Here is a 26,035-nt window from a genome sequence, read left to right as displayed (position 1 = left end):
AACCTAATGCAGGTTTGGAGGACTGCAGAGTCCAGTTTACTGTCCAGCACAAAGAAATGTCCAATATGTTCTAAGAATACAATAGTGCAGTCAAAGATAGATGACAATACATAAATATAAATTATCTTGGGCTTAAGACACTATTGGTTTTACATCTTCAGTTATTTCTTCCAGAATATTGCCTAGGAACAAAGCAGCCCAAACATACTTTCCTACCAACAGAACCAGAAGGTACACCAATGGTAAGGCAAAACTGAAAAGCAAAAAGGCAGCACCTCCAAGTCCTACCTTACACCTCCATGGTAGGATTGGTATTATGTTCCGATAAGCCAAGTCTTAGCTCTGAAGTCTAAAATGAAGCTTGACAGATTTTTTAAAAGAATCTTTAACTACAAAGAGGTAACAAAAGAAAGCCTATCCCACCCAGTGATCACCCTCTTTTCTACAAATCCTGAACTTCCTTTTCTGTATGTGCAAGCCAGACTGACTTCTAAAGGAACTGCCATTGCCATCCCATGTAACACAACTTTCCATGCACAGCAATAACCCAGTAATAGATCAGATTGTGTGACAAGAGTCATTGTATCCAGACAGTCCTCCTTTAACACAGGAAAAACTGACACCTTGACAACATTATGAAATTCCTCATGTTTTCATTCAAAGAGAGGGCAATAGCCAAAAGTGAAGAATATGTGCTTTAATGTTACATAGATCAAGAGGATAGTCTCCACCACTGTGTTCAGATTTTTTAAAAAAAGTTACAGGATATAATTTTGCCAATCATGTTTCAATGTGTTCATGGGTGGAGATTAGGCCAGTCTTTGAATGGTCTCTTCCAGCTTCTCTTTGTTGGCCCCAGAGAACTCATGAATCTGTAAAGAGAGATTGATTTTTAGAACTGTTACATTCAATGCTTCATAACATTAGTTGTATAGCATCTAGGCACATACACACCTATTCAATTCTGCTACAATTTTTTCACCTCCAAAACAGGGAGTATTTTGCAGCTGTTCATCTGTTCATCTCCCACTCAACTCATGCAAAAACCAGGACAAGAATCTTATCAAGAATAACTTCTAGACTACCATTGCTGGAGCCTTTTACAAATAAAAAAGAGAAAAGACAATTGATCCTGAACCAATGCTGTGTAAGACTCAAATACAGGCTTGAAGAGACTCTGGAGGCCACCACAGAGCAGAGGTAGCTCAGAGTTACCTTGGATTGCTCAGGACCCTTACCAATCAAATTCAGGAAGTATTGCTCCAAATTACCTATCCCTGAGCCTGGCTTTTCTTACGAGAATTGTCCTTGTCACAGCTTACACAGAAGGACAAAGGCAATGTTCATTCTCTCAAAAACAGTGGCTCTGTCCTCCAGTACCTACACAGCTGCAAGGTACAGAGCAGACTACACTACAGAACATGAAATTGCTTGCTTGATACTCATGTGTCCAAAGAACTGCCAACCTCACCCAAAATAAAAAGCCACACAACAGGGTTAAGCATATCACTTTCACACATTGTCACATCATAATCACAATTCTTCCAATTACATTATGAAGCTGTTGCAGTCTACCCTGAGAAAACTGTCAAAGGTTCATTATTAGTCATTATTTGGCCCCATATTGAACTGAAGGTCACCCAACATCTGACACTCACTTTTAAAGGCACAACTCCATTGCCTTCAGCCATCAAACTTCCATCCAGGCATTGTTTTACTTTAGAAAAGCCTACCTTCAGCTTGCTTGGCAAACTAAAAGCTCAAGATAACACATTTAACTCAGCAATTCTTCAGTTCGGGCAGATAGCCATTCACAGCTACCCTGCAAAGGCAGACCACTATGCTGTCAGAGCATATCTGCACCCCGTCTCATCCACCTCCTGGCAGAGCAGGCATTAAGAGGTCTGTCCAGTCCTCTGACAGGGGCAGGACCTCCACTTCACAGGTTACACAGCCTCTACCTAAAAGCATCCAAGGAGTTGTTTTAGCTGTGTGATAATTCAACCATGTTAAAGACTTCTGTCTGGGTGGGATTCCACAGGCATGTACACACATCTCTGCCTGACCATGAGCTGCATTCAGAGAACAAGAACTAGCCAAGATCAGTAAAAAGCAGAGTGTTAGGCAGACAGACTGCAGTCTTAACCCAGACATCTAACCCCATTTATCTCTCACAAAGCTCTGCCTTTCAGACTGATCTGTAACACTCAGTTCACTACCTGTGAACAATAGGGTTTGCCTCATCAGTTAACTGCTGGTCCATGTTACATTTGCTGCAGCAATAAAATGAACTTGCTTGCTCTCAGCAATGTCTTAACGCCAGCAGTGCCACAGACACATTATCAAGAGAAAGCAGGCTCTGTAGTCTGACATTCCCAATCTTCAAGTGTTTAGCTTGCCCGCTACAGTTCCAGAAGAGCAGAGCCTACGTACCTTCTTTCCATTCTTGTAGAACTGGAATGTTGGCATGCACTTCACATCACAGTGTGTAGCAATATCCTGGAAGAGACAGAAAATAATCTTCAGCTGTGCATGTCTGAAGGATGTTAAAATTTAGAACCCACTAGCTGCCTTTTGTTTAGGCAATAAGGCAAGGCCATTACTGCTCAAAATGAAGCAAAAGCATTTCTGGAAGTCCATCACTAGCAAAAATGATGCAGTCTTAACATCTCCCTGAAATAAGCCTGAATGATCCTCTCTTCAGCATTTAATTAATGCAATAGTAAAATCACATTTACTACACTTGTACTCTGTGTTTGGAAAAAACCAGACCTCTGCATCAAAACAGAGATGCCTACTTGTAAGGCTCAAGAGTCCTATGGTAACTCTTGTGTTTCAATCTGACATTGTTCAAATACCTGGTTGACACTGCTGGAACTGCTGTACAGCAGACATTATTGCACTTAATTCAGGACATAAAGAGGAAACAGTGCCAAGAGCAATGGAGAGACCAGATGGATCACCAGACCAGTTGTGAGCCATTGGTTTTAGGTAAGATTGCATCAAAGCAGCTTAAGGCCTTAGACTAACATTCCCTCTCAAATAGAGCATCAGTGTTCCCAAGTTATCTGACACATGCCATAGGGCTTCAAGTGTGCAGATAACTTGTTCAGGCATCCTCTAAAAAAAAAATCATTCTTTCCAGTATAAGTGCTAAACCCCTATCTCTGTTTCTCAAAGTTGACTCTCATTTTGTTTCAGTATCTGCATTGTCTGCATTGTCACTTGTGTGGAACTCATTAGCTGCTCTCCCTCAGCATCACCCCAGACCATACCGGCATATCATCCACATCAACTTCGATGAACAGTGCCACATCACGATACTTCTCACACAAACTCTGGAATGAAATAAGAAATGCAGTTAAGTGTTCCAGGAAAGCTTTCTTTTTCAGAAGAAATAAAAATACATAGAAACATAAATGTATCTTTATTTCTTTCATGATATATATAAAATTTACATATAAATTGTAAGGCTGGTGCTGCTCACTGCCCCCCCCCCCCCTCCCCCGTGAAACTTGCCGTGTTAACTTAAAGCAGCTGTTCTACTGACCAGAGCTAAAATTTCATTTTCTGCTCCAATGCCTGGTAGAGTGTTGAAACTTGTTCAAACATACTTCCCACAGAGAAGACTCCTATCTCCCCAGACAATGGTGAAAGGCCTTTTCTTATAGTCTTCCGCTGCAAGATGCTACAGTATCTCATACATTACACCAGGAGCTCACATTGCCACCTAAACAAAGCTGGAGTGATTACAGTAACTGTGTACAGAAGCATAAACATTGTTTCCATGCAATATCCCACCTCCCGAGGCAATGCAACCGTTAGGACCCTAGAGACCCGAGATACATGTAAGCATTAGGACAGAAGTTAAACCAGGTTTGAGCTCCCAGCTATACCAAAGGTCAGTATATTTAACTCAATAGTCTTAAAGTAGATGCTCCTCTGACTTCTCCCTCTTCCAGAAAATGCTGGCAATCACATGCAGCAAAAGGAAGTTTCCTCCATGTTATTGTCAAGCAGCACAAAACCATTTGTATATACTTTAATACAGTTGCCAATAAAAACAGAAAGGCTACTTACATGGAAATAGGGCTTGATCATTGTGCATGGTCCACACCATGTGGCAGAAAAATCAACCACTATAAGCTTCGCACCAGCAGCTACCAGTTCCTTCTCAAATTCCACCTATAAAAGAATTGAACACATTAACGATTTTCCCCCTCCTTTCCAAAACAATTTAGACTAATCCCAAGCTAGGTTGCTCTCAGCCTTAACACACTAACCATTTTAGTAGCTTCTTAAACACTTAACTGGGGTATTTGTTAATCGTCATGTAATATCTTCAGTATGAATTCCTTTCATCAGTGCTAGCATCAGCCAGTGTCTTACAACTCTTCAATTAGAAAAGACTACAATGCTCAGTCACCCCAACTTACTGAATTGTGGAAACAAGACAGAAATTCATCTAGCCTCTGACCCCCAACTCTGGCAGCTCCATTTAGTGCTACCCCCTGAATGTGATCCTTATGGTTTTTAAATAATCCATTTTCTCATTTCAGTCTTGGCAGGAAGACATCCATTTTCTTCTGGGACAGACTTTCATCTGCAGAATTTGAAAGGACACAAACCTTTGTACACTCCTCCAGTTTGATGCCTTTTCCAATCAATGGCTAACATCAAAATGATGTTGTGTGGTTTACTTGACATCATGTTTTCTAAGGCAACCTCATAGTATAGTTTACTTATTTTGCCAAGTGAACCCACATGTAACATCACTAGCCAAAGCAGTGCTACACATACAGACCACACAATATAAACTGTTAATACAAACTTCATTTCAGATTATGCATACAGAAGATGGCTGCTTTACTCTCCCCAACTTAACAGACCACAGCATTAGAGTTCTGTCAGCAACAGCTAACAAAGCAATACGGTTACTGCCACTGCACAGTAGTTGGTTTTGCAGCGCAGGAGTTAAATAACACCAGCTTCTGCAATGAGACACAGTAAGTTGAGACCTGATTCTAGTAAGCTATTTCCCCCCCATTAAGGAATGCCAGGCAGGTGAGGAGCCAAGAGTGGACACAAACTGGTCACGAGTATATTTAGCAAGGAAGCAGAGGGTCCTGCACCAGCATTCTTATGTATAAACCTACATAAAGTCTTTCTAACTTTCTGTAAGCTCAAATACACCTGGCATTGCATCTCACTGCTAATAAGACATTTCCCCTCCCAATGTAGCTATCTTTAGAAGTACAGCCTTTACATGTTGAGTTCTTCCATCCTGGCATCTTGGATATTCACAGACTCTACTATAAGATCAGTAGCTAACACCCTACACCAGTGGTTCTCAGCCTCTGGTCCACAGACCCCTGGGGGGGCATGATGTCATCACAGGGGGTCCATGAAGGCTTAAAGCAGGGGTGAGGAACATCCAGCCCAGAAACATTTGGTCTGGCCCACGGAAAGCAGAAATCATTGCAATAAAGATATTATAATAGGAGTGTGTGCATTAACGGATTAACTTGTTTTCCCTTCTCTCCAAACTTGAAGGCCCTTCATGAGAAAAGCGAAATAAATATTTGATGCAGTCTAGTGTTTTAAATCTTGAATCATCTTGGTGGTCCACAGCCACAAAAGGTATTAAAAGGGGGGTCCATGGTGAAGGAAAGGTTGAGAACCCCTGCTCTACACCACTTAAGAGACTCTCAGTCTGAAAGAGATGGGAACCATAAGTTTTCCTGTCTCTCTGCATTCCCCTCCACTCCTGAACTGGGACATTATGCATTCCTGCACCCCAATCACAAAAGCACCCCATTCCCACCAACAAAGTTCAAGGTCCCTGTACAGCAATCCATACTAGCTGCTCCCTGCAACTACTTACACTGTAAGTTCCTCATTTAAGCCTCCCTCCTCCCCACCTTCAAATCCTACAGCTTGTTTTTTTAGTGTAACTTCTAAAACCTCTGCACTGTAACATCACCAGCTCTTTACCAATTCCACTTGCTGCACCTGCCAGTTGGACTATCCCTTCTTACCCTTGTCTTCTGTCCAGCTGCATAATTACTGTATTCTGCAACAAGAAGTCCAGTACTGGGATGTGCTCATCATATGGCCACACACCTCAGGTTTGCTATTGCACAGAACAAGGGGAAAGTGGGAGGGTGTAATACCTACAGCTGGTCACTCACCACACACCACTGGAGACCTGGTCCTGACTACAATCCAGTGTTACCCTATCAGTCATCTCCAGTATCAGCTAAAATTGTTGTGGAAGAGTAAAAAGAGATGCAAGGTCCGAAGGTGCTTATTCTTGCAACTTAAAATACTGAACTAGGGAGAAAAGTCCTGAAAGCTTTCCCAGAGTGAACTGACTAAGGAGTATAGCCTAGAAGACAAACTTAGATCCCATGCAGCATCACTCACAGGACCCTCACAATCAGATCAAACTAACACTTCAACTGAATTTCAAGTTCCAAATGCAAGACTAGCCCAACACGATTTTTCCCAGAATGAGGAGCTCAGAGTTTGCCCAGAGAATATTTTTGGAGATTTGGGTTCATAAATTACAGCTACCAAATACTCTATTGTTGTCTATCAACCATGTCAGCAGCTGCTGTGCACAAGACTACGTACTATTTCATCACCAGCCAGAGTATTCTCCATGTGTTGGTCTAGACTTTATTACTATTCTGTATCACAAAGCCACAGACTTGTTTGCATTCACAGTACCACCCAAACAATGAGGTGCTGCATTAGTGTACTGCATAAGTCAGACAGCACCATAATAAGGGAAATACTTATGCCAGCAACACCTGTTATTTAAGTACAGGAATGAGCTCTAGTCACTCCTTTCAAGCCAAGAAAGATGGATTAATGTTTTTCACGAACTCCTATCCAGAAACACAATAGAACTTTGGCTGATCTCTACTAAGAAAGCCACCTGGTCACCTACACACTGGCAGTAGGTAAGGTGAGCCGGGACTTCTAAATTAAGATATCACAGTACCCTGTTACCAGCTTGAGAAATAAAACATGACGTTTCGTTAAGATTTTAAAGGGAAATGAACAACGATTTGTCATGATGTGAGATTACATCATCTCCCTTCTCATTAGGACTATCTGAAGCCTTAGGTCGTACGAGTATTTGTTCCCTCCCCTTGGTGTGAGTGTGTCCCCACCCTTTCCATGCTGCAGCAGTGAGACAGGCTGCTCCCGCCCGGGCAGCGCCAGGACCCATACTGTGTCCCCAGCGCACACGGGCTGTCACCCGCCCGCCCGCCTCCGCTGGCCAAGGCCTCACCGGGGTCCAAGGCGGCCGAGGAGTGGCACCTGTTCGCCCCAGCTCCTCCCGGCGCCCGGGAGCGCCAGAGCGGCCCAGCAGGCCCGCTCCCCCCTCCTCCCGCCCAGGAGACGATGCTCACCTCGCCGCCTTTCCCACCCCCCCTCCCCTCTCAGGGCGAAAGGCCGGGGCCGCCTCGCCCGGTGCCGGCGGCCGCCACACCCAGAACGGAGGAAGAAACGCTACTCGCCGCGACCTGCGCGGCCGAGACAGGCCCGCACCGCCCGGCGCCAACGGCCGCGGCAGGCCCGCACCGCCCGGGAAAGGCCGCCGGGCGCTTAACGGACTCACCAGGCTTTCTACTTGCTTCACCATGATGACGGTTCGGTGTCGGGGCTGAAGGTCGGCGGGGCGACGGTTCAGGGTCCGCGGAGCGACGGCTCAGGGCCGGCGGCTAAACAGCGAGCTAAGCGCTGTCGCTCGTCTTCGGTCCGGTCCACAGGGTCCCCTCGTCCACCTCCGGCCGCCTCAGGGAGCTCCCGCCCGCGTCCCGCTTATATGCCCAGCGCCGCGCCGCGCATGCGCGGCGGCTGCCCCCTCCTCCTCCCCCTCCTCCTCCCCCCCCCTTCCCCGCTTCCCCGCCCCGTGGCGCGGGCCGTGGGGGGTGGGCGCGCGCCCGGCGGGGGGCGCTGCGGCTACAGCGCGGGCGGGTGAGATCCGCGCGGCCGGGCCCTGCCGGCGGGAAGCGGCGGCGCCGCCGCCACCAAAAAGGGGGAAGAAAAAAACCCAACAAAATGGCCCAGCAGCTGTGGAAAAAGTGCTGTGTAACGATGAGCAGGAAGTATCTCGGAGGCACCGTCCCTCGCGTGGATCGCACGGTTTCCCTACTCCTCCTCCTTCCTATTCCCAGAGCCTTGTTCCGCGCCCCCCCACCCCCCCCGCGAAAAAAAAAAAAAGCCCAGGATGGGGGAGCGGAGCACGGTGCCTCCTCTGAGGGCTGCAGCGTTTCGGCAGCGCAGAAGTGCTGACAGGAGCGGTGCTTGGCCCCTGGGAAACACTAACGTCAGTCTAGAGCAGGGGTTGTCAACCTTTCCTTCACCACGGACCCCCTTTTAATACCTTTTGTGGCCGTGGACCACCAAGACTTAATTCAAGATTTAAAACACTAGACTGCATCAAATATTTGTTTCCATTTTCTCATGAAGAGTCTTCAATTTGGAGAGAAGGGGAAATAAATTACTCTGTAATGCACACACTCATTTTTATTGCAGTGATTCCATGTGAATTTAAAATAATAGCATCAACACTCTTCTTGCACAAATGGCCCATTTTATGGCATTTTAACGTGCTAATTCCAAATTTGATGCCAATTTTTACATTCAAATTTGATGAAAAGTTTTTACAATTCTTTTCGCCTGCCCCCTTGTTTGTCTGTGTTAAGTCACCATATATTTTTCTTTACGCGTCCAGGGCCACCACTTGGAGGAACAGAATTCAGCCCTGTTGTGTCCCTAAAGAGGGCTGTTGGGTTAAGAAAATGTCTTTAAGAGAAAAACGACCTAGGTAAAGTGGGTCCCATCAACCATACTAGCACCAAATATACTAGTGCATCAGGGCAGGCGGGGGTATGTGCTTGAGTATGAAAGGAGCATGGAGGGGAGGGGGTTGTGGGAAAAGGAAGCGCCGTGCTTGCCGCGGGCCAGACCAAATATTTCCGGGCTGGACCTCACCCCTGTGTTCTTTACCCCTGCTTTAAGCCTCTGTGGACCCCTTGTGTCGACATCACGGTCCCCCAGGGGTCAGTGGACCACAGATTGAGAACCACTGGACTAGATGACTAGAGACACTCTGAGCATCTTTAGTAGTTCCCCTCTTGGAGGGAGACAGCCAGGACCAGAAATAGTCCTCACAGAAACAATTCCTTTCAGCTTTCCCAGCGGAGAAGACTGTCGTGGAAACTTAAATTTCCATTTATCTCATTTATTTCTTTGTGTTTTGGAAAGCTGTTTTGTTCTACTGCACGCTGCTGCACTACTGCCTGTCCCAGAGTGCAAGAGTGTAAAATGGGGCTGTCGCAGCTGTCCTTTCCTTCTGTTGGGCTGGTAGGATTCAATTTTGGAGTATGGGGTTACTGATTCCAGCTCCCACTATGCAGGAAACAGGAAACGTGGTATGAGGTTTTGGGATACTTGGTGCTGGGTGTGACATGAATGGGGTATTTCTGCAGGCTTTAGCAGCCACGATACCAGCCTGTTGAAGGTTTGTGCTAGGATATGCAACTGAGCAGAGGATGGGAACACTTCGTGGGAGTCCTGGATAAAAAGATGCTTCTTCATAAAAAAAAAAAAAAAAAAAAAAAAGAAAGAAAGAAAATAGAAGATGGTTTGGCTTGGATACAGGTACCAACCCATCCCAACAGGATGTGCCCTCATATGTTGCTTTGTTTTGTGGTGGACACTGAAAAGGTAGTAACATCCCTCACAGACTCAAAGCTTGCCCCATGGGATTTGTGTTGGTGATCTCTTAGGTTGGAAATTTGTACTGAGAGTAAGTCAGGTTTTATTTTGGAAGTTTATTAAGTGTGTGGCTTACTACAGCAGCATAACCACAACAATCTCTGGACTCTCTTTTCTGACTCTGCAGTGCTGTCCCCTTCTCTGTTCTCCCTGCTTGGGGGTAAAACTACTGCCTAGGCCTTTCCAGACCTGGTTTTGCCTACTCAAAACACTTTTGGGTGCTGCTCTCCACGCTCTTTCCCCTGCCTGTACCATGCCATAAGCATCCCTTTTTTTCTCTGGTGGCAACACCAGAGGAGCTAGGATGTCTGTGGATGAGAAGCAGTGCCACGAGGGCTTGGTAGGTTTTGGCTTTTGCTTTTTCTTCCAGCTGATCCCCTCTGTGCTTTTGTCCATGTGCCCCTGTGGCAGACAGAGGCAGCTGGTGTATGTGCCCTATGCTGCTTTGGGGAGATGCAGGTGCTGCTGCTGGTTCAGCAGAGGGAAGGCAGGAAAGCCTTCTCAGCCAACACACCTTGTTTTGAAACCTGCTGCTGGGCAGGATAAAACAATAGAGAAACCAAGACTACCTTCAAAACCCAGCTCCAAAATGCCCCAGCTCAGCTCAGCATTGCACATCTCTTGCAGAAGCTGGCGCAAGCAAAGGAAGGAAACAACTCACCGAGAAAATAAATTCCTTAGAGCTGCTTTCTATGGGTGAGCGTGGGTGGATAAACCCTTTGTGAACTATGAGGAGAGGTGCCTACATGCCCCCTGTCCTCAGATCCTGCCTGTGGCCATTTGCATCCTGGTGTGCTTACAGTCAAGTACAAGCTTAGGCAGACAGCAGTTTGAAGTTCAAAATGTTGCTGTGGGATTGTTGTAGGAATGCCTAAAATAACTGGACAGTAATATAATTTATGTGATCTGCGCTTGATTCTTAGAGTGCACTAGTTACTATCAGGACAGCCCATAACATAAATCATACAGAGGAATGTGGGTCCTCTGGGAAAAAAAAAAAAACCCACACCCAGAAAGCACACCCTTATTAGTTTTGTCCTTTTTTTTTTTTTTTTTTTTTTAAATTATGGAGTGTCTCATTGTTTAACTCGACAGTATTACAGCTGTCACACACACAGAGTCATTCAACTATGGGGGCCTTTTCTTCTCACCCCCACTCCCACCCACCTTCCTCAAGGCCATAAATGCAACAAACTTCTCTCTCTTGAGCCGCCAGAGATGAAATGTGGCTGTTAAAAATATGCAAGTCAACTGTGGGGAAGTTGGAGATTAAACAAACTCTGTGCTTCAGCGGATTGGTGTATGCCATGTCATACCCAGGAGTCACTTGATAGGACAGTGAACCAATAGATGGCTCTTGACAAATGCAGGGGGGAACCAGGAAACACTTTTAAAGACACATCCTTACCCTTCAGGAACAAGGTTTCGCTTGCTCCTTAAAGTCAGAGAATGTGGCTCAAGGAAGGACAGAGTAGAAGTGCAGTGAAGGCTTCAGAAGTCAGTCCTTAGACAGTATCTCTTGCAAAAGCTCTGGAGACATTGATGAATGCTTATGCCACCCATGCATGATAAGAATGAATTGCTACACTCCTTTCATGTGTAGAAAGACAGTGGGAAAGAAAGTTGGCACGTCTAAATTAGTCAGCACCACTGAGATGTAGGCCAGTAGAAAGGGCTGTATTTTTCGAGAGCCTACACATGCCACGACCCTCACAAACATCCAGGTAGGAATTCAATGAAAATTTGACCTCTTTTAATCATCTTTAAAGCTCCTGTGATAGAAGGCATCTGGTTTTTTGTACTCTGCTTGTGCTGATTTCTGTCACCTGTTAGGTGAGAGCAACATTCACCAGCAGAGAGGAAGGGCTTCGCCCAGAGCCGGTGGTGAACTTCAGCGTGCTCAGGTCTGGAAGGCTGAAAAAATTCAGTTTCCAGTTCTTTCCAAGCTGCTGGGAAAGGTGGGAAGCAGGATGGGAAAGGTGGGCAGCAGTGATCCCTGGCAGGACAACCAGTTAGGTAGGGCTTAAGTCATGGTGTCCCTGTGGATGACTGAGCCAGAGCGGTAGCCCATGGTCCCAGTGTGATGCTCCTGCAGCCCCATTGGCTTCTCCTGTCAGCAGCTGAGGGCAAGTAAATCTGCTGGGCTCTGGAGACATGGATCTGCTTTCCAGGGCTCACTTTTGTCTTTTCTGCTTCGTGAGCCAGTGTGTGTTGGTGACCATCACGCAGTGAGACCTGAGGTAGGATGGGGGTCTGCAGCTGGACATCCTGAACGTGACATTATGAAGTGTTCACCTATGGAAAGACAGCTCTTGCAGGCTTTGGGCTCTGGTGCACAGTAGTCACCCATGTTCCATTTCCCCATAGGCATGTGATGGAGAGTGAGAAAACCCAAACATGAGGGGAAAACAAGAGGAAGAACAAAGGAAAAGGAAAAGAGAGCAAGGACCCAGATCCAGCACCTTGTGCTAAGTTCTCACAAGTTAACCCCTCCAAGCTCCTGTGAGCATATCTAAGACAAACTTCTGTCTCCCAAAACCGCTATTAAGTCACCCGACCACTCAAATGTGTGACGCAGTAAAAGGGACAGCTACAGTGAAAATATTACTGCAGCCGTGTCACAGAGGGTCAGTGATGTTCAGCATTAAGCAATGGTGCAGAGAGTTGCAGAAATGAGGAAGTTGCTAGAGGCAACAACTCCAGGTGCAGCTGCATCAGATTTTATCATAGGAAGGCCAGGTTATTTGCCAGTGCCTTACAATGGAAATTTGGAGTGTTGCACCTGACCCTGACACTACAACAAAGCAATAGTCTTTAATTGTACTTTCCCTTTCCTTCCAGCCTGCTATTCTGGAATATTTTACTTTTGTAACTGACCTATTAAAGGTGCAATAAATATTTAATAATTAGATAGGTATGCTTGGTGTTGTGCAGCCACCACCATAAGTCATGGAGCAAACACGCTTCTCTCTCCCAAGATGATGTACTACCGATGTAATTACCCAGTCTTTTGAACACTTGGCCCAGTACATCTGCTTAAAAGATTAGAGGAGAAGCTGAGGAAAAAAAAGGAGAACAAGGATCTTGGCCACAGTTCATCTCCCCTTACCAAGGGGATTATATTAGTTGACCAAGAACTTCCTCCCAAAAGCCAAGAAAAGATGCATGCTACTGCCCTCCCATTCATTATCACTCCATTTTTAGTAAGTTCTTTGGAAAAAGGAATCTCAAAACACTCCAGAACTGATGAAGCTAGTACTTTTGGATCTTGTATTAGAAGGAAACCTGTTAATTTCTTTTTAGAGAAACCTTCTGTGAGCTCACCTGGATTTATGACATGTTCTGGGTCTTCAGAAAGGAAGGTACCACTGGCACAATATTTTCAAGCACAGAAACACTCATCCGCACTCTCTGGTATCAAGGAACTTCGGGTTTTGAGCTGAGAGACTTACACTTTTTGTGTAATTGCCTTAAATATCTCAAACTCAGCCTGAGATTTTCCGTCACCTCCTTCATGCTTATAGCATTTTTCCTAGGGGATGCTGCTGGATCTATCTGTGCCCCACGTCCCATGCTGCGACACAGGAACAAGACCCTTTGAGGGTCAGGAGGGTAAATGCCCAAAAGTATTGCAAGGTGCTTGTGCTGGAGGGCATCAGTGACCAAGGATGAAAAGAGAAGTTCAATGCCTGGCCAAAGCATGAAGCTGAAATTTTGTGCTTTGCAGTTGCTGTGCTTGTGCTGGGTGTCTGCAGAGTGGGGCACCAGGGCTGCACCAAGAGACTCCTGGGGAGGAGACGACAAGAGATTTTTGCCTTCTTGGGGACATGTGCATTGTATGTGCTGGTTTTGCCTGATCATAGGCAAACGGTAGTGTGTGAGGGCAAGCTGTTGGTGTACACATGGAGATGTCTTTGAGAAAGCAGGTTGGAAGGAATAAGCATGTGTGTGGTGTCTTCATGGAGGACAAAACCAGAATGACATGCATTTTGCTCCCACGAGTGGTGGGTTGACCTTGGCTGCTGGACACCAGGTACCCACCAAAGCCACTCTATCACTTCTCTCCTCAGCTGGACAGGGGAGAGAAAATATAACAAAAGGCTTGTGAGTCAAGGTAAGGACAGGGAGAGAACACTTGCTTGTCATGCGCAAAACAGCCTCAGCTTGGGGCAAGTAATTTAATTTATTGCCAGCCAAAAAGTTGGAGTAAGATAGTGACAAATAGGTACAAAGCCTTAAAACACCCTTCCCCCCACCCCTCCCTTCTTCCAGGCTTAACTTTACTCTCAAATACCTCCTGCCCTGCAACGGCACAGGGGGGCAGGGGATGGGGGTTGTGGTCAGTTCATCACCTGTTGTTTCAGCTGGTCCTTCCTCCTCAGGGAGAGGACTCCTCACACTTTTCCCCTGCTCCAGCGTGGGGTCCCTCCTGCAGGAGACAGTCCTCCATGAACTTTTTCAAATTGAGTCCTTCCCATGGGCTGCAGTTCTTCATGAACTGCTCCAGCATGGGTCCTTTCCATGGGGTCCAGGTCCTGCCAGGAGCCTGCTCCAGCACAGGCTTCCCTCAGAGTCCTGACCTCATTGGGGCACATCCCCCTGCTCCGGGCTGGGCTCCTCCCCAGGCTGCAGGTGGAGATCTGCTCCACCATGGGCCTCCATGGGTGCAGGGCACAACTGCCTCACCATGGGCTGCACCACAGGCTGCGGGGGAATCTCTATCCTGGTGCCTGGAGCACCTCCTCCCCCTCCTGCACTGACCTTGGTGTCTGCAGAGTTGTTGCTCTCACATACTCTCACTCCTCTCTCCGGCTGCTGTACAGCATTTTTTACTCTTTCTTAAATGCAGTGGTCACAGGGGTGCTACTAATGTCTGTGATGGGCTCAGCTTTGGCCAGCATGGGTCCATCTTGGAGCTGGCTGTCACTGGCTCTGTTGTGGTGGCAGCTTCTGGTGTCTTCTCACAGGAGCCAGCCCTCTAGCCCCCCCGACTACCAGAACCTTGCCATGTAAACCCAATACACCAGGGAATCAGTCTAGTGCTTTCCATGCAGAGTTTGTCTGAAATGAGTTCCTGGAAATGACTAATGTATGTCTTTCACCCAAGATGAGGCTGCTCTTTGTTGTATGGGTAGGACCCAGTTCATCAGAGAGTTCCCAGGAAATCAGCAGGGCCCCCCAAGGACTGGCAGGTCTTGCTCAGCATCCGCCAGCAGTGCACAGGATCAGTGTCATGCCTGGATGCTTTGTAAAGCAATGTAGAGAAGTTGCAAGCTGTAATTATGCTTAGCTGCCTTCTAAAAGCTCAGTAACAGCCCGAAAAAAATCCATATGCACTGGAGGTGTGCTCCTGTGGTTTCAGTAAGTGTTTGCTCTGGCTGTGACCATTCAGATGTCCTCACATCAAGCCTGAGTCTGATCTCCCGGGTGAATCTTACTGGTCTAAAGCCTTTTAGCAGCCTGCTGCAGCAGAGCACGCTGTGCTGCTTGTGGGAAGCAGTGTGTGAGAGTGGCATGGGGAAAATGGAGGTTCAGTTCTTCATTTTGCTTTGCATCACATTCACATTACACACTGGTGCCAGTGGCAAACTTTGCTTTTGACTACCTGACACTCAAAGCTGTTTGGTTTCTCACTCTTCAAGCTTCCCCTCCTGCCCGCACGGCCTTGCTTTTTTCTTCATTCCTGACCTCTGCTGGGATTCTTTCCCCTTTCCTTATCATGCTCTGTTTCTCGTAATCTGGAAGTGGAATACTGAATTTCTGAGTAGTCTGAATCTGCTTCACACACCTCCACTTACTTGCACAACCTGCAGGCTGAGGGACGTAGATATTGGTCCTTCAGGGTTTTCTTCTGCACAAGACACAGAGAGAACTGGAGACTTTGACCTTCAGCAGCGATGCACTTGCCAGGTCTGATTGAGAAAAATATGATGTGGTTTGTATGCTGAGGCCAGACGGTTGTCCAGGACCTTATCAGGAGGATGTGGGGCTGACATCCTCCCTGTCCCTCCAGTGTTGAACACTCCCTGGGCTACTGGAGGGATTAATTTGGTCCCAGGGTTCCTAAGCTCAGAGGGCTGCTCCAGTGCTCTCTGTGGGAAATGGCAGCCCCAAAAACTCAGAACGGATGCTGGGCATTGGATCATCTTCACTAGCTTCAGAAGGGCAAGTGTGGTATCTCTCTTAGGAGCTCCATACAGCTCTTAACTTTCACGCTTCAGTTGGGACCCTGCAGTGGACTGACCTGGTGTGTGGGGAGAGCTTAGCAGGTGCAGTAAGGAGCTGGCAGCAGCATGGAGGAAAAATGATGGAAAGAGAGGGGCCAGCTTGCTTTGGGCCTCCATCCCAGGATGTCTTGGACCTCCACATCACCTTATCCCTGGGGTGGCATCACATCCCTCCTGCAAGATGAACTTCAGAGCACTACAACATCGCCTCAGCACTGCTTTCTGCCCTTGCACCCACAGCTGTCCCTAGGCTGGGGGGCTGATGAGACTCTCAAAATGTAAGCGTATGATTGCCTTTGTGGTCCATAAAATGTCAACATTACCGAAAGATAAGAGTGATCCATCTCCTGATGCTGACTGAGGTCAGGGGATGGTTGTGTGTGTCCGTATGGAGCTAAGTTTAAAAAACATATAGTCTGTGATTTCCTAGAAGGTCATTAACGGTAATGTAGTCCTGTCCTGGTTTAGCCAGGATAGAGTTAAGTTTTCCCAGCAGTGGGGGGAAGCTCTAGCTGGGTTATTCAGATACCATGCCGACATCACATCTGCACGCCGAAGCGGACGGTGTACTGTGGGATTGGCTCTGTTCTCACTGCTGTATTGGTAGAGATTTTGCTCTGTTCTTTGTTATTACTGTTATTCTTATTGTTATTGTTTGTTGTGTTGCTGTTGCACTGTTGTATTAAACCTTTCCTTATCTCAGCCTCGGGGCTTTGTATTTCACTCCCTTTGTGGGGGAGGGGCAGCGACCACGTGGTCTCAGACCCCGGCAGGGACTAAACCACCACAAATCCTCACTGAAGGGATATGTGCAAAAGCTCCAGTTTCCAAAAGTACACATGCACTGGCATTTCTGTGCCTGAACAGGTGATGCTGAAGAGCCTGTGTTTACACTGCAGAAGTGCTCCAGCTGACAGTTTTCAAAGCAGTTGTATTTTTGAATGTGCAAATTATGTGGTGTTCAACTGCAACCAATTTTAGAGTGCAGGGATGGGTGGGAAAATGGTCACCACATCCTGGAAAAACTTAGGCTCCTTGAAGATACCTGTAATAAAGCATCTGAAAACCAGGGCAACCAAAAGTGCTAGCCAGATCAAAACAAGTTGAGGACTTGTCTTGTGCTGAGATGCCCTAAAGCAGACAGGAAGAAACAACACTAGCTGGCTGCCTCATGAGACATGCTTCTGCTCACTTGCCTCTTCCATGTGCTTGGGGGTGGCTGTGATTCATGCGATGACAGGAAGTCTTGAGGAACCACACAGCCAGAGCCCCAGGATGGAGGAGCCTCCCCTCTAGTCTGACTTATCCATTGGCCATCTCAAGCCACTGCTAAATCTGGGAAGAAGAGATGATGTAAATGATGTCACATCCATGCTGGTGGCAGGTGTCATCTATTTCGTAAGGCTTTCACAGCTGCTTGGCCAACACGTATGTGGGGCTTGTGGGTCCATCCATATGACCAGGGTGACCACCAACAGATGGTACCCAAGAGTATGCCTGGCCACAGGTCATGCAAATGCCAGCGATGGGCTTCAAGTATCTGTTGGCACCAGATGTCTTGTCTATCGGTGCAGAGGAGGACAGGGAGACTCCTCCCAGGAAGCCTTCAGGGTGTGAGAAGACAAAGCCTTGGCTTTCCCTGCCAGGTGTGGAGCTGTGTAGCTCAGGCCATCATTCTCTGTTGGGACCTTCCTCAATAGCTATGACAGTGCCTGATAGAGAGAGGTGCACTGGGTGACTCTCCACCCTCTCTACAACCAAGCTAAACCTCAGCCTCTGACTGGTGGAGGCTTTCAAGTTACTTGGCCGCGCCGCCTGTGGACCATGTGCCTCCTAGTCAAGCTGTGGTCGCACGCCTAGAGAAGGTGCAGGGGAACGTGTGGACCTTCCTTTCATATCCTGCTCTGTTGGAAAGGTGAATGCTGCTGTGGCCAGTGCTGTGCTACCAACTCCCTGACCTGCTGGAGGGCAAAGGACATGGCAGCAAGCATACGGATGTGCAGGGAGGCATAGCTCCTGCTTTTCCTTCCTGTACTCCACGTTTAACCCCTGCTCATGCGTGCTGCTGTATCCTAGAGGATTCATGAGACAGCCCACCTCCAGAAACCTCCAAATGAAAACAGAAAAGCATTCAGCTGAGAGGGAGACCTGAACATCTGTATGCATCACATGATTCTCATGGGTAGTTAATGTTTACCACCTTTCTGGCCAATTAACAGGAACCAAACTATTCTGGTTTATTGCCATGCAATTTCTTCTTCTGGCAACACCGAAATGACTTATGAGAGGTTTCTGAGACATGTGACACTCATTAACAGCCTTTGGGCACCCCTGACCTGACAAGAGATGCTTCTGGATGAGGCGTTCTCTGCTCCAAAAAGAGTCCCCCATGACTGTGGCCTGGGAGAGTTCCTGTCTCAGTCACAAGTACTTTAAGATTTGGAGCTTTTCTTCAGATTTGACCCAACTTCAGCTTGTAAACCTGAACCTTGCTGTGGAGCTCAGCAGGGGCCCTTCACTCCTGTCTGTGTTGCACAATGCCAGCATGGCAGCTGTGCAGGCTGAGCACCCTCTGTCCCAGGCCTGCCTTTTAGCATCATATTTGTGTATTTTCCTTCTAATGCAATCACAGTCCTAGCTTTTTTCCAGTAGCTACAAAGCAGAGAAATTTAGCAATACAGAAACCAAAAGAAATACAAAAGTTTGTTCTTTTTTATTAAGAACTGAAAGAAAAAAGGGCTGCAGGCAGGAAATAGGGTGATGCAATGTAAAGAAAGGAAATTCAAAGTTTTTTGTGTGGGTCCATGCTCTAATTTCAACAGTTGCAAGAGAAGCTGCAATAACAGCGTCCAGACATGGAGTTGGTCTAGACAGGCCAATTAATATTTCGAAGTCCTCCAAGCTCTTAACAAGACTAAGGACTCTCTTGACTCACTTCTCCTTTTGGTATTGGAATAAAGGCCCAGTTTTTGTTAACAGCCTCTTACCGAGAGCATTCTGTAATTGCAGCAAACTGTTTTATTTTGGGGAGAGGTTTGTGTGCAAAAAGGAACTGGTCCAGTGAGGACTCCCTGCTCATGTCAGTAAGACACCTGGCCCCATTCCCAAGTGCTGTTACTTTGCAGATTTTCTCCTGATCTCCTGATGAAAACCAAGTCACTAGGAGGGAGGAACTGGGCTTCTGCAGCTTGGCATCTCTCCGGGCACCAGGCTTGCACTGCAAAGTTTGGGATGCTGGTTTTAGGCTGCAATTCAACAAAGTGCTGAAACTGATGTGTCACTGCAAACATGCTTCATTTGGCAGCTGGGGGATGGGCAGGCAGAAAGCAAGGCTGTGGTTTGCTGTTGGGTTTTGGGTTCTCTGGACCCAGGCTAGGCTTGATTCTCTTAAGAGTGAGGCCAGTGGGCCTGTGGGCGGCTGGCTGAGGGGTGTCAAAAGAAGTTTACTAAAGCAGCCAAAATAGCAAGAACAAGACTGTGAGGGCATCTAGGTCTGGGCTGTTACATGTCCAGCATAAAAAAACCAACCCTGACAACTGCAGTATCTGGGAGTATTCCCAGCCTTTGGAGAACTCCAGACCAACCTTGCCCATTCAAGGGCAGTCAGTGTGAAATGTCCGGTGCGTGTTGACTCAAAACAAAGCTGGTGTTTCCAAGAGGACCTCTGGCTTTAATTTACATTGACTGATCACTGACCTTTTGGTTTTTTGAACACAGCAGGAGGCAAAGGCTACTGAACTGCACCCCGCTTTTTTTTGGTGCATACCTCTTCTTTTATCATGGCTGGCTCACCTTGCTTTTGACTGCCATATAGGTTGGAAACCAGCTGATGTATATTACCTTGGGCTGAGAGGTGCCAGGCAGTCTTTAAAACCTGCTCAGGGCTCTCGTTTCTGCAGCCCTCACACAATATGGTGCCATTCAGGACCCTGTAAAAACTCAGTCCTCATTCTCTCTTTTTTTTTTTTTTTTTTAACATAAATTAAACCCAAAACACTAGTAATGCCTCATGCTGTAGCTCAAGCCTTCAGTAGCAAAGCGGTATTTGTTGGGATGCGGTCTCATTGAAAGGTGGATAAGAAAACTAGAAAATTACTAATCTGATACTTTTGTCTGTTTGGTCCTGGAATTAAACACCAACCAGCCTTGGAGCAGGACACTCTAAGATTGTGCATGACTCTGGGTGTAAACTTTGAGTTTCTGGCTCACATCCACCCAAAAGGCAGCTTCCCTTTTCTCCATGGTCTGTCTTTCTTGGGCCCTCAGGACTGAAATATTAGTAAAAGAGGTGTCTTTGAGCAGCGTGCAATTTTTTGTCAAGAGACCCAGGTCCAGGCCTGGAGAAGTTGAGGCTCCAATTACTCATTGACACAGGTAGAACTAAGTGTCCACTAAGTACAGACACCATGAAAGGTTGTTGTGAAGCATATTTTGGAAAAAACACACCGCCTTCCCCCGGTATGAGATGTGTCCACATCCAGTCTTACAGAGTCTGCTTCCCAACTCCCAGTAAGAGACTTGTTTTTTCCCATTTTCTTTCCTGTTTTACTTGGCTGGCACAGTTAAGACATTTGCCCGTTACAAGAAGCAACCACCTCTCCCAGGGGTATGCCAAGGTGGAAATTCAAATAGCAATAAAAGCTCAGGGGTTTGAAACAAGAAATGCCCAGCCAATCCTACATTAATTTCCTGGCAGCTGGCCAGAAACCCTCTCCTATTTTCAATAATAAAACATGATGGTCTGTATTTGATTTGGATTTGCTTGGCCTTCTTTATTAGCTGGTGTAGATCTGGTCACTTGAGTAGGACAGGGCTGTTTTCCAGAAACTAACGATCCTTACCAAAAAACCAAAAACGTGTGTTTTATATTGGTATGTTAATATTATCTGCTTAGTCACTGCATACTCTGTTACCACTAAAAAAAGGGGACAAGGATTGCAAAAATATTATAAGTGCACATTGAAATCCCCCTTTGTTATGCATATGGATATATGCATATCTCATTGGTTGATGAGAAGCTCAACAAGACCCAGCAATGTGCCCTCACAGCCCAGAAAGCCAACCATGTCCTGGGCTGAATCAAGAGAATTGTGGCCAGCAGCTCAAGGGAGGGGATTCTCCCCCTCTACTCTGCTCTCGTGAGACCCCCCCTGCAGTGCTGTGTCCAGCTCTGGGGCCCCCAACATAAGGACATGGATCTGTTGGAAATGAGTCCAGAGGAGGCCACAAAGATGCTCAGGGGGCTGGAGCACCTCCCCTGTGAGGACAGGCTGAGAGAGTTGGGGTTGTTCAGCCTGGGGAAGAGAAGGCTCTGGGGAGACCTTATAGTGGCCTTCCAGTACTTAAAGGGGGCTACAGGAAAGCTGGGGAGGGACTCTTTATCAGGGGGTAATGTTTTAAACTGGAAGAGGATAGATTTAAATTAGGTATAAGGAAGAAATTCTTCACTGTGAGGGTGGCGAGACACTGGCACAGGTTGCCCAGAGAGGCTGTGGCTGCCCCCTCCCTGGCAGTGTTCAAGGCCAGGTTGGATGGGGCTTTGAGCAACCTGGGCTAGTGGAAGGTGTCCCTGCCCGTGGCAGGGGGGTTGGAACTAGATGGTCTTTAAGGTCCCTCCCAACCCAAACCAGTCTATGATATGATTCTATAATATCTGCACCAGGAATGATATCTACCAAGTAGGACCTAACTTTGATGTAACTTCCAGGAATGTGAAACAAGAACTGCTTTAGATGCCCAGTGTGTATTTCCAACAAACCTGAATCAGTTGATATGCTGGACTCACATCCCAGTGGGGTTTTGGTCTTGCAAGAATCAAAATCAGGAGCAGTTTGATTCCTGTTTTGTTTTATTGCAAGGCTCAGTTGCTGGAGGACAGACAGTGACTTTAGGAAGCGAAAAGTAGCCCATGGAAATGAAATGCCCCTTTCTTCACCCCCTTAAACCCACTTTATGCCCAAGTTGCTAAATATTACATGCAGAAATTAGTTTGCTTACTGGTCTGACCCTTGAAAAGGCAGCCTCTTGCAGTCAGCAGGACTACTTTACTTGATGAGTTGGAGATGTTTTAAATTCTTGCAGTCTGGAGAGCAGGGCTTAGTAGTTTGGTTTTTATGCTTAAGGTCTAATGTTGTCGTACTTTATAAATAAAGATTGTTCAGTTTCCACTTTCCATCGCTTAACCACCGACAAATTGACTTCAAAATTACAGAACATTGTGTTGTTCATTCCTTTTGGAGTAAGTAGAATAAATGGATTTGCCACAATGACAATAGGCCCAGCACTTTTCAGCACTCTGTCTGCAGTGCAGAAGCTCTGCTATTTTATCTGAGCACGCTGTCTTCAGTCCACACTCATAGGCGGAGAAGAGCTGTGAGATCTCCTTGAATGTGGTGTATTTGGACAGGCTGCTCTCCTGCAATTAAACCACAGTACTTGCAAACCAGCTGCTCCTCCAAAGTGAATTTTCTTGATTTTCTCTAAGCTGAGAGCTGAACTTTATTTGCTCCCCAGGAGACAGATGATTGTGCCAGGTTGTTGCTGAAGCTAGCTAGTGAGACACAGGCAGGAAGCTTCTTTAGACACTGCTTGAACTGTGCTTGCTAAAGACAAGATTCTTGCAGGTCTGTGGCACTGCCAGTAATCGTTGTCTCTGAGCAATACACCTGGGCCCATACAAATGCTTGTCCTGCTTTTGGCTGGGGAGTGTAATTAGTGGTGGAAAAGAGAGGAAACCTTGAGCCAAACCTCTTGAAGAAAATCCCCCCAAGCTTTGGGGAACATGAGAGTTTGCTCCTGAATCCAGATGCTACATTTCCCTTTACCTGACCCTGTAGCCTCAGAATGGTCTTGCCTGGCCTGAGCGCTCAGGGTTTGGGGTTTGCTCTGGGATCAGAGAAGCTGTGAGTGCGACTCGCATGGTGCTGAGGGCTGACCTGGAGCAGGGTGGCTTGCACAGCCGGTGCGATGAGCAATAACCCTGCCTGCCTCTGTCTGGATCGGGGGCACCACATCAGGGTTCCTGCTGCTGCTGGGATGAGCTCTGCAGCACAGTGCCCTCCCCATATACACCCCAGAGCAGTGTGGGTGCCAGGGCTGGTCTCTGGGGCCAAAGCTGATTATAACATCTGGACTCCCCTCTTCTGCCCTCTTCCTGGAGAGAGTGGACCACTCTTAGCCCTCCCAGCTCAATGCAGATTGACAGACAGCAAGGGAAAAAAGGAATTTACCCCATCAACTTCCTCTTCTGTTACTTTTCTCCTGTACAGGAGCCTCCAGCTCTTGTCTGACTTGCCTGGCAGCAAAAGAGCAGCTGCAGGAGGAAAGTCCCCATAGCTCTCAGGAAATCAGAGATTTCCCCAGAAAACTGCACTCCCTCCACCTAATCCCACCTTTTGTCTGTTGCTTACTGTGCATTAGCAGGTGTCTGCCTGGTCCCACAGCAGCAGAAGAACACAGCGCAGCACAGCATCCCAGCACCACAACCTGATCCCAGGGGTCTGGGTTGTCCACCCTGTCCTCCACCTGCTGTGAGTTGAGCAGATCTCAACCTCCCCACAGCTATGGGGTGCTTGGAGTAGAGGCTTCTTCTTCACAGAGGTGTAAACAGCCCAGCAACATCCAGGGAAAGAGAGGTGAGGATGAAGCAGTTTTATCTGTTCCCTCTGGAGGACTGATTTTAGGTAACTTCTACTCTCCAGCATGCCATAGCACCATGTGCCCTGAGTTATCCTTCTTAAGAAGACCCAGAGAGTATTTTTTGAAAATGTGCATGCTTTCCCCTCATCCCCATTCCCCAGATTTTTAAACCCTTTTTACTTCCTTTGAAATTTAAGCATGAGCACAATTTGCAGCCAAACTGCCCAGAGGGACTTGGTTCACGTGAGATATATCCACTCTGGGCATTGCTTTAATTACTCTGCTGAAAGCCCATCATTGTGCTTTGAAGCAGGGATGGAAAAATACACGTTAGTGACATTCTCAGCCTAACTGATGGTTGTTTTACTATTTTGTGGCATTAGTTGTCTTTATTACAGCTGTTTATTAACCTCTGAGATCTGGGACTCTGGCTTTCATCCTAAGCACCAAGAGTGGTGTCTGGCTAATGCCCTGAGAATGGTGGTTTGGGGGTTTCTGTTCCTGCAGGCTGGTGCCCGTGCTGGGGCTCTGCTAGGTGTCTACTGGCTGCAACTCAGCTCTGGGCTCCTGGGGCACAATCCAGCAGGTCATTCTGAGTCAGCAACCTTCATGTTCACTGGGAAATGAGCACCCCCTGTGAGGGAAAAAAGGATGCTAAAAGCTTTAGGTGCTTGGCTAAAGATGGCTGGCAAACACACGCTAGAAAAACAAAGTACTGGTCTGGGAAGAACTGAATAGTATGTAGTTACGGATGCAGACATCATCCCACATCCGTCTCCCTTTCTACACTCCAGCAGACAAATCTGCAAGCCCCACCAGTGTGGATACAGTCCTGGCAGTCACGACAGCCATTGCTTTACTTCCTACAAGCCTTGGCAAAACTTTATCCCCTGTGATGCGATACCACCTCAAGACCATCCTATAGCCTGGATAAAAAGACTCCACCTCCAGCAGCGACATGCCTGTTGCTGTAGAGACAAGCCCATGGATTCACCCCATGCCTCGTTGCTGCACGGAGACAAATGGAAAGGTGGGGAAAACACAAACAAAATGCTTCATGAGGAAAGATCGTACGACAGTATGTGATGGGGGAGGGCTCATAACGTCTTGCTTAGGACAATCCATGCTGCTTATTTGCAGATGTGCAGAACGGGCACGAGTACTACTGATGTGATGGCATTGCCCACCTGCCCTTGAGGGGTGAAGGAGCCTCCCGACTGCTGGGTGAGGGCGTGGAGGATGGTTCCCCAGTCTCTACCTGCTTTCCACACCACTAACCCAAGGGTTTTGCTAGTCTACACCAACAGCTCTTCGGGAACTTGCTGTATTTGCAGGCTTAATTTGCTTTTATCAAGCAGTAGCATAATCTTAGGGTAATGACCCAGATCTAAAAAAGGTGCCCTGGTACAAAATCTTCTGTGCTAGCTGGGCTTTGCAAAATCCCAGGTGACTGGTTCTGATTGTACTCCACTTTTATAGCAGCTCAGCTTTATTGTCTGTGGGGTGGCACTCCTCCTTTGTTGCCAGGCAAGATCAGAAAGGAGGGTTTGTGTAAATCCACAGGAACAGTGTGCAGCACACACCCATCTACCAGGCACCCAGCAGCCTCTCAAAGCCTGGCAATCTGCAAAACTACTGAGTATTTTCCATGTAAGTCATTCTGTATCAGCAGAGTTAAGACACAGTCAAGGTATGTGATTTTATCAGATGACTCAGAAGTGGGAGTGTTTATTCCTTTCAAGCACCTTTACATCACCCTGACTCAGCAAAAGAAGTCTAGTTCAACATTTATTTTTTCTTGTTTAGCAAGTTTCCTGGGAATGTTTGTTTCAATGAGGACCCCGTGCTCCAAATCCTGACACTCATGCTCAGGAAACCTCCTGATGCAGGCGAGGCCCTTTGTCCAGGCGTTGGCACCAAAAAACAAGTCCCAGTTTGTCAACGGGACTTGGCACACGGTTTTTGGGCGCGAATCCTCTTTGCACCAGTGGTGCATGCCCTGTGCGCAGGTGTGTCTCCATGCATGTCTGTCTGCACATGCGAGTTATCCGGTGTGTGGTGGTGTGTGCCACAAATACCGTTGTACCGTGACCGCAGGAAAACCCTGGACCTGGGACATTGGTCTGAAAAAGGATTTTCTTAGTGGTCACAGCTGGCTGTCATTTACCAGCAGAAAGAATTTTTCATCCATGGTGAGACGTTTCTTTTTGCTTTACTTTAAAGGCTCATCGATAACAATCTGTTCATTATTTGCTTCTTCCCCTGCCAGGTCAATAATAAATTATTCAGACCTTTTTCATATTGTGCCCCACCTAACATGTAGGTCAGGATCAGTGATATAAGACATGATGAGATACCAGAGGAGCTTGCAT

At 47.0% G+C, this 26,035-nt stretch overlaps 1 protein-coding gene across 1 annotated transcript; it reads right to left on the bottom strand.

Annotated features, from left to right (window-relative positions):
* Positions 1-681: 681 nt before the first annotated feature.
* Positions 682-7,859, bottom strand: LOC141918871 (thioredoxin-like). The gene is made up of 5 exons (XM_074813759.1): positions 7,634-7,859; positions 4,081-4,185; positions 3,276-3,338; positions 2,434-2,499; positions 682-872 (listed from the first exon to the last, which is right to left on the bottom strand). Exons 1-5 carry the CDS (start codon positions 7,655-7,657, stop codon positions 810-812), a joined length of 321 nt encoding a protein of 106 aa, XP_074669860.1. The 5' UTR covers positions 7,658-7,859; the 3' UTR covers positions 682-809.
* Positions 7,860-26,035: the final 18,176 nt, after the last annotated feature.

This window comes from Strix aluco, chromosome Z (genome assembly GCF_031877795.1).
Source record: "Strix aluco isolate bStrAlu1 chromosome Z, bStrAlu1.hap1, whole genome shotgun sequence".
In the NCBI taxonomy this organism is placed as follows: Eukaryota; Metazoa; Chordata; class Aves; order Strigiformes; family Strigidae; genus Strix; species Strix aluco.
The sequence above is the reverse complement of the archived record's forward strand: the minus strand, read 5'-3'. Positions and strand labels throughout refer to the sequence as shown.